Raw genomic sequence first — 9,110 nt, 5'->3', positions numbered from 1 at the left:
ACTCACATTTAACCCAGTCATCCCATCTCCAGGAATATATCCCAAGAAATCAGAAACACCAATCAGAAAGGATATACACTGAGTGGCCAGATTATTATGAAATCTGGCCACTCAGTGTGTGTGTGTGTGTGTGTGTGTGTGTGTGTGTGTGTGTGTAAACATAAGCATAAACATAAACATAAACATAAATATAAATATAAATTAGAAGCCCAGTGCATGAATTCGTGCATGAGTGGGGCCTAGCCAGCCTGGCCAGGGGGAGGGGACATGGGCAGTTGGCTGGCTTGCCTGCTGGTCACACTCCTGGTCCAGGGGACAATTTGCATATTAGCCTTTTATTATATAGGATATACACTGCATGGTGAGATTATTATGGGTTCAGAGATCAGAATAATCTGGCCACTCAGTGTATGCACCCCATTGTTCATAGCAGCACCATTTCGAATAGCTAGGATTTGGAAACAGCTTAAGTGCCCATCAGCAGATGAGTGGATTAAAAGCTGTGGTACATTTATACAATGGAATACTACACTGCTATAAAAAAGAAGGAACTCATCATTTGCAGCAGCATGGATGGACCTGGAGAGCATTATGCTAAGTGAAATAAGCCAGTCAGAGAAAGACAAATATCACATGATCTCACTCATTTGTGGAATATAATTAAAACATAAACTGATGAACAAAAATAGAACCAGAGTACAAAAAATATTTTAGAATATAATAGAAGTAATCCTGTTATTTGCAGATTTTTAATATTTCTTACAATTTCTGTGATATTATACTATGTTAGTACAGTTTTGGCAATATTATTATAATTAAAATTTTTTCTTGAAATATGAATGTTTATTGAATATAATATTATTATATTTAAAATCATTTTTCTTAAAATATTGTTATTGCATGTAAATGGTAATTATTTTGAATCTACAATCTGGTAATAGATTTATTTTGTATATTGTAAATAAAATAAAGAGTTTAAAAAAAAAGAGTTCTCAGACATACAAGATCTCAAAATATGTATCTCCCATGCACCGTTTCTGGAAGCTATTGGAGATTATTGTATAGATATAGATATAAAAAATAAAAAAAAGCAACTCCATCTCTGTGTCTAGGATTTAATTTAATTTTTAAGTTTTATGCTGGGCCTTTGATCAATTTACTATATTTAGTAAGCATATCAAACAAAGCCTGTGTTTATGGTGATCTGTGGTCCTTTAAATGTAGCCATAAATATTCTTATTAGTAATAGCCAGAATGACATGACAACTGAGATAAATATCAAACTGTTAAAAGTATCAATTATAAACCATCATCTGTCACAAGACCACCAGGAGGGATAGCCCCTGTACTGCTGCATTCCTTATCCCCTTGTCTTGTCAGTCATTAGTACCTGAGTTATACTGTAGTAAGTACAGAGACAGGGGTCTATAGAGGATAATAATTTGCATAGAATTTCTGGGTTGTCTGTTCCATTCCCACCCAATCTTTCCATAAGCAAATTACCCTATAATAAATTCTATTATATTTTACTAGAGACCCAGTGAACGAATTTGTGCACCAGTGGGGTCCTTCAGCCTGTCCAGTGGGATTGGGCTAAGATAGGCTTTCTAACATCCCCTGAGGGGTTTTGGATTGTGAGAGGGCACAGGCCAGGCTGAGGGACCCCAGCTGTGCATAATCAGGGCTGAGGAGGGAGGCGGGAGATTGACCAGCTAGGGAGGGGCTATAGGAGGGCTCCAGGTTCTGGCCACCTCGCTCAGTTCTGATTGGCCCAACCCAAGGAGCAAGCTAACTTACCAGTTGGAGCATCTGCCCCTGCTGGTCAGTGTATGTCATAGCGACTGGTTGACTGCCCCCTGGTGGTCAGTGCATGTTATAGCAAGTGGTTGAGTGGCCTTAGCATATCATTAGCATATTACTCTTTGATTGGTTGAACAGATGACCAAACAACCAGACACTTAGAATAATAGGCTTTTATTATATAAGATGGAGTTGCCAAATTCATCTTTTGGTCTAAAGAAGATACCTTTCATTATCATGGCCAGTACACTTTTGTTTCACTGTTGAACAGATGAATAAACTAGTGAGGGATGAGGTGGGATCCAGGAAGCAAGAAATCCAACCCAAGAGGTGACAGGGAGCCTGAGTAATGGAGGAGGCTTTCCCTGTGAGCATCCGGACACAGGCCTCTAAAGAAACTGAGCTGAGCGGGTCAGAGGCTCAGCGAGGGAGTTCTTCCAGAAGACGACAGAAGAGAAGTTCTTCCTTTGACAGAGGACTTTACTAGTATGTGTTTTCCTAGGTCCAGAGGAGATACATCCTGCTTAGATTGAATTAGTGATATGTATTTTTAAAAGTTAAATAAATAAAGCTAAGCCTCCAACATCACCCCATCACACACACCCTTCAAGAAAAAGACAATTAGTAAGTCTAGGGAAAACAAAAGCTGTCAAAAAAGATGATAGTAAGGGCATTGAAGAAAAAAACAAGGAGTCTGTGAGTGTAATTAATGGGGGGACCTACTTTAGCCTGGGAGGTATCAGAAGGGATGTTCTGAGGAGGTGATGTATAATGGAAGCCTGAAATGCCAGAAGGAACCAGCTGCAGCAGAAGGGGCTGAGGTTTGGGGAGGATCTTTGCATTCTAAAGCCCTGGTGTGCTTCGGAGGATTGGGGGGGGTGCGGGGAATTCAGGGGGTTTAGAGACTGTGAGCTCCTCAGAGCATCTGGGAGGTGGCATGGCCCTTGCATGAGTGAGAGGGTGTATGCGCTGTGCAGAAGCACAGTGAAGCCCCTCTGCCAGGAAGCCCTGCCTGACTGGCACAGAAGTCACTGATTTACTGAACTCTGGATGTGTGTGCTTTCAGCTTCTGGTTGGCCCACCAAATTTAGGACTTTCCCCAAATTCTCTACACAATAGTAATGATAACAGACAGGGCTTCACCTGCAGTGGGAGGGAGCTCAGTTAGACTCTAAGAATATCTTTAGCATCAGACCAGGGCGTTTTTCAGGCAGCACACTGCTTCCCAGAACTTCTGCAGCCTTGCTTTGTAGCAAGGGAATGAGGATGTGATGAGATGGGATGGGGCTCTCTGGAGATAGTTTCAGCCTCAGATGATACCTGTTCGACCTTGGCTCTGCCAAGAGGGTAAGTTGAGTCATGAAGAGAATTCAGCCAGGTATACAAAAAGAGGAAATGAAACTTGGGGAGGAGGACTGAAGGGACATGAGTAGACTTGTGCTGTGGAAAGCAAAAATATTCCATCTAGAAAGGTTTCAAGGGCTCTTTCATGTTTTGGCTTTTCTTCTAGCTTTGGTTTGGGGGTCTCTTTCTTATCCTCATTCCCTCTTTCCTTGGGCATCCGGTTTGGAATAAAGGGATCAGATATCCTTACCCTGAAGGCATATGTCCCTTTCTTACAGGTAGTGTTAGGACATGGAGCTCAGGGATTCCAAGCATCGTGGGAGGCTACAGAGAATATTCCAGAAAGAGTGAAGTTCCTCCACCTCACCTCTGCCTGCCAGGTGGGCAGTCCTGGGCGATAGAACCACTTCTGTGAACCTGGGTGTCTCATAGTCCCAGCAAAGGAAACAGAAATCCAGCTGGTTCTTGTCCCCAGCTTCCTACTATTGGGTAGGAGCAAATTACTTCCCTGTCTGCCTCCCTAGCCCTACCCACCCACTCAGTGCGATGGGGAACTGGGGCTGAGACTGGAGACCTCCCTGGATAGCAGCATGTGTTTAGGGCAGCCCAATTGTAGAGCCAGCAGGCAGGACCAACACAGGGGAAAAGAATGTGTTTTCTTACAAAAGCAGGTCTTTTTTGGCTTCTCACTGAAGCTTTGAAGCCTGGTGAGTGTTTCATACATTTGGGACTTCCAGCTTTTCATTGAGACACACCCTTCACCCAAATAGACACACGGATGCAGAGATTCATACTCACTCTTAACACAAATGCATACATGCACCCATGCCCAAATACACGTACAAACTCACACACAGAGACCAAAACAAGCAAAGACAGTCTCACACCTACTCAAACACAAATACACTCAAACATTCCCAAATAAATACACAAATTCACAGTCTCACACTCACATTCACACACACACACATACAAACTCATTCTCATACTGAGCTGTCACGCCCACATGTACATGCACATATAAATATACACATAACCACTCACATGGCCCCAGCTTAGAAAACGGTCTCCCATTTTTTTTTATTTAAAGTGAGATTAGAAGTCTCTTATCTTCCTTGAGATTCGGTTTCTTACCCTTCCCACCATAAAAACCCTCTGCTCGTCTTTTCTTGGGTCTTGCCAGCTAGTGTGTGACTTTAAGGAAGCTGAAGCTGCTGAAAGTGAGAGACAGAGGGAAAAAAAAGAGAGAGAAAAAAAATTGGCATCTTCCCCTTCAAGTTTCTGATGTCACTTATGAAAAGCAGATCCTGGTTGTGCAGAGCAGCAGTTGTTTTGCTGGAGGGAGGGAGTGTGCAGGCTGCCTGGGCCCCTTCCTGGAGCCTCCTCTTAGCAGCTGGTCCCGGGCTTCAGGGTGCAGGGACCAGGCTGCCCCTTCCTTCAGCAAGCCCCTCTTCCCTTTGTGTCCTTGGCCCTGAAGACGGTCCTGGCTAACTCTGGCTTTTGTTGCTTTCTGGTTCCAAATTAAGAGAGACTCTCCTTGGCCAAGAAAGAGTACTTTGAAGGTAAGCCAAGGGGAAGAGGACTCCAAGGGCCAGCAGAAGGGGGCTGCTGGGCCCAGGGGTTCCCTGGGCATTCTCCTGTGGTTTAGGGTGCTTTGGACAATCCCTTGTTTGGACCTATCCAGGGGCATCTGCAACAACCACAGCCCCAAAATCCCAGCAGCATTTGGGCTGAGCCTCTGGCCTAGCCCAAGCCAGCTGAGAGGTCCCGGCAGGGTTTATTTAGTCAGCTGCCTGGCATAGACTTAACAGAACAGGCCACAGGGGTGATTCTGTGGAAAGGTGTCTACCGTGGTCAGGGCCAGTAGGAGCAAGAAAGGGGTGGGGTGGTGTGCACCGCACCAGGGGCTTTGTCTGGGCTAGGGCAAAGCATGCCTTTTGGGCGGCTCCTGTGGGAGGGGCTATGGCCCAGATGCCTAGCAGGAGGGAGGTTCTGCAGAGTGCTGGGGGAGGGGTGGACTGGAAAACAGATTTCAAGTCATAAAGTCAGCTAGGAACTGGCCAAGGCAAGGCGAGCTCTCCACTTAGAGGAGGAGCTAGGATTCTCTTCCATCCTGTTGTCACCTCTCCTGGCTGCATGACCTCGAGCAAGTCCTGGCCCTTCTTTGGGCCTTGGTTTACCGTTCTGTAAAATAAGGGTGCTGGGCTAAATGGTGTTGGGTTTTAGCTGGCTTATGTGGGGCAAGACCTTCTGATGGGGAAGAGCTCTGGGTTGAGTTCCGGACTGGCACGACTGTCTTCCATGGGTCCTTGGAGTCACCTCGGTGGCATGTTCTTCCCTGCAGGAGGGAGGATGCAGGAGCTGTGTCTGCTGTGCTGGGCGGTCCTCCTGAGCCTGGGGCAGGCCTGTCCTGAGCCCTGCGACTGTGGGGAGAAGTACGGCTTCCAGATTGCCAACTGTGCCTACCGCGACCTTGAGGCTGTGCCGCCTGGCTTCCTAGCCAACGTGACCACATTGAGCCTGTCAGTCAACCGGCTGCCCAGCTTGCCAGAGGGTGCCTTCAGGGAGGTGCCCCTGCTGCAGTCTCTGTGGCTGGCACACAACAAGATTCGCACAGTGGCTGCTGGCGCTCTGACTTCACTGGGACATCTCAAGAGCCTGGACCTTAGCCACAACTTCATCTCTGACTTTGCCTGGAGCAACCTGCACAACCTCAGTGCCCTCCAGTTACTCAAGATGGACAGCAATGAGCTAACTTTCATTCCCCGAGATGCCTTCCACAGTCTTCATGCCCTACACTCACTGCAGCTCAATCACAACTGCTTGCACACACTGGCTGAGGGCACCTTTGCACCACTCACCATGCTGTCCCACCTGCAGATCAATAACAACCCTTTCCAGTGTACCTGTGGCATCATGTGGTTCAAGACATGGGCCCTGACCACAGCTGCATCCATCCCAGAGCAGAACAACATCACCTGCACTTCACCTGATGTGCTGAAGGGCACACCGCTGACCCGCCTGCTGCCACTGCCTTGTTCAGCACCCTTGGCGCAACTTACCTACCAGCCCAGCCAGGATGGTGCTGAGCTGCCGCCTGGCTTCATGCTGGCACTCCATTGTGATGTGGAGGGGCAGCCAGCCCCGCAGCTCCACTGGCACATCCAGATGCCTGGCGGCACGGTGGAGATCACCAGCCCCAACGTGGGTGCTGATGGACATGCCCTGGCAGCCAGCAGCCAGCCACGCTTCCAGGCCTTTGCTAACGGCAGCCTGTTCATCCCTGGCTTTGGCAAGCCGGAGGAAGGCACCTACAGCTGCGTGGCCACCAATGAGCTGGGCAGTGCAAAAAGCTCGGTGAACGTGGCACTAGCTACTCCAGGCGAGAGGGGCAAGGATGTGCTGGGGCGCAGGTTCAATGGCAAAAGTGCCGAGGGTAAGGGATGCTATACAGTCGACAACGAGGTGCAGCCGTCAGATCCTGAGGACAATGTGGTCATCATCTACCTTAGCCGCAATGCAGGCAATGCAGGCCGGGAGGCTGCAGAAGTAAGGGGTGGGGTCTCTGGGCAGCAGCCCCCAGGCCTGCTTCTGCTGGGCCAGAGCCTCCTTCTCCTCCTCTTCACTTCCTTCTAGCTCTGCCCACCCCCAACCCGCAACTGAGCTGCCCCAGCCCCAGGGCCTCTTTGACTCCTCCCCCTGACTCAGGGGATGTCCATGCAGAAGTCTGGGGTTGGCAACTCCCAAGACCTGCTTGAGGATATCACATCTTCCTACCTCCCCTTCTCATCTCTTCTGGGGCACTCACCACATCCACTTCTAGACTTGCTCAGTGCTGGTGACTAGGTCAGAATTTGATCCCATAACTCATGGGCCTTCGGTATTCCTTGCTGCTAAAGGCATAGCCCATCCCCCCCTAGCATGCTAACAGGGCACCACCCTAAACAACGGGGGAAAGCCTCACCAGTGGAATCCAGGGACTGGGACTGACCAGCTGGTGAAAGCTGGGGGCTTAGGCCTTAGCAGGGAAATAGCCTGAAGAAGACAGGACACAGGAGAAAGGAATGGGATAGAGGGACAGAGGCTGGTGTGGCTTTGAGACTCTCAGTGACCTGCTTGAGCTCCTGCTGCCCTGGTGCGTTCCCTAATAACTTGGGGGCTCCAAATTCTCTGCCCCAGTCTCAGACAGGACAGGAGGATTGCGGGGCCTTCCTCTTCTCACCCTTCCTCCTTTAGCCTCTGTCCTGCCATCCTGAACACCTGCCCTGCCTTTCTCTCCAAGTGTGCATCTGTAGCCTACCCCTCCGAGGAGGCCAGCCAGCCTGGAGACAGCAGAGGAATAAATGGCATTTCTGATGCTCCCCTGTGTCTGCCTGGAGTTTCATCTGATCTAGAAGCCCCTGTCAGGGGTAGGACAGGGGCTGGAGAGTCAGGATGGCCAGCTGGCCTGTCTACATGGGACAGGCCTGTGAAACACACATTGACTATGTGGCAGGCAGTAGCATGGGTGGCCCAGTGGTGGCCCAGTGGAGATTGAGCCCCCAGCTGAGCTGAGTTGCAGATGTCCTTCCCCCCAAATTAGCCCACGAGGCAAATGGGGGCACTAGCTACTGAGACTTCCCTGGGACCTTGAGTGGTGCTGTATGCAGTAAGGGTGTGAGGAGGCATGGTAGAGATGGGGAAAGAGCCTGGATTGTGGTCCTCTTGCTGGTCCACTCCATGTTAGAGATGTCAGCGAGTGTAGGTGGAAGGGGGACAGGTTAGGCAAGATGGAGAAGTGAGAGAAGGGAGGGGATATAAGACATAGAGGAGAGGAGGATGGAGGGAAGAAAAAGGAGCTAGGAGTCTGAGGAGAAGAGAGTTGAGGGAGAAGCCAAAGGAAATGGATGTCCTTCAGCCCACCTTTTCACGAAGAGGAAATGGCATTTCTGGAGGAAAGTCCTTTCATAGGAGTCTTTTCCCACAGAACAGATGGACCAGTAACTGACTTGGAAGGGAAGGGGGCAGGTAGGATGAGGGCCTGGCAGCAGCCTGCAGATCTCCTAGGAAGGGGAGCAGGTAGGTGGGGTCAGGACCTGGGGACTATAAGAACCACCTATCTGTGCTGGGTCATATATATCTCCCTTCTGCTTCCATCCCCGTCCCTTTCCAAATCTAAGGGTGTCACACATAGGACAAGACCCCGTGGGAGAGGCTCTGCCACCTCTGCCCAGAGCTCTCAGGACTGCTGAGCACAGCAAAATAGAGGCAGAGAGGCCAAGGAGCCTGAGGTAGCAGCTATGAGCCTTGGAGGCTGGCCAGCCTCCCTCTCCCCTCCTGCTGGTCTACTTTTGGCACTTCTCCACCCCCTCTTCAGCTTGCAGCTCCCACTGAACAGATGACACCAGCAGCACATGTCAAGGACTGTGTATCTGGTTGAAAAAACAGCAAGAGCCCCTGTGCTGTGCCACCTTAAATAAGTCACTACCCATCTCTGTAGTTTGTTTCCTTGGGGGGTGGGAGTGGGGATGCGGGGGGGAGAGACAGACACTGTCTGTTGGTTGGAGCATTGTCCTGTATAGGGAAAGGCAACCAGTCAGTCAGTGTTCCTCTCCCTGTCCCCACCCCCCTCTGTCTTTCTTTCTCTCCCCCTTCCTCTCTCTCTAAAAAAATAAAAAAATAACAAAAAGTCAATAAAAACATATATCCTTAGTTGAAAATTAAGATGCCATATTTCTGAATAAAAGAATGAGTACAATTAAAAAAAAAAATAAGATGAGGTAGGACATGGTAGTGCTTAAGGGTCCAGTTGACTCTGATTCGCTATGGCTTGATAACTCTAACCTGACTTGGACCTCTGTTGTCTCTGTGGCTCCATACAGTTGAACAGGCCTGGCCTTTTGGAGTAGGACATGGGCCCAAGGCCTGAGTCAGGGGCGATGGGGAACAGCTGTGCTCCAAATGAACTGGCTGCTCTCCTGCTTTAA

The 9,110-nt window shown here is 49.2% G+C and overlaps 1 protein-coding gene across 1 annotated transcript; it reads left to right on the top strand.

Annotated features, from left to right (window-relative positions):
* The first annotated feature begins 4,448 nt into the window (after positions 1-4,448).
* Positions 4,449-8,818, top strand: ISLR (immunoglobulin superfamily containing leucine rich repeat). The gene is made up of 2 exons (XM_084899123.1): positions 4,449-4,706; positions 5,489-8,818. Exon 2 carries the CDS (start codon positions 5,497-5,499, stop codon positions 6,778-6,780), a length of 1,284 nt encoding a protein of 427 aa, XP_084755249.1. The 5' UTR covers positions 4,449-4,706; positions 5,489-5,496; the 3' UTR covers positions 6,781-8,818.
* The last annotated feature ends 292 nt before the right edge of the window (positions 8,819-9,110 follow it).

The sequence above is a fragment of the Pipistrellus hanaki genome (genome assembly GCF_964339955.1).
Source record: "Pipistrellus hanaki genome assembly, chromosome: 1".
Taxonomy (NCBI): Eukaryota; Metazoa; Chordata; class Mammalia; order Chiroptera; family Vespertilionidae; genus Pipistrellus; species Pipistrellus hanaki.
The sequence above is the reverse complement of the archived record's forward strand: the minus strand, read 5'-3'. Positions and strand labels throughout refer to the sequence as shown.

Coding starts and splice junctions, on each gene's coding strand:
- ISLR (XM_084899123.1), top strand. CDS start 5,497: ATGCAGGAGCTGTGTCTGCTGTGCTGGGCGGTCCTCCTGAGCCTGGGG.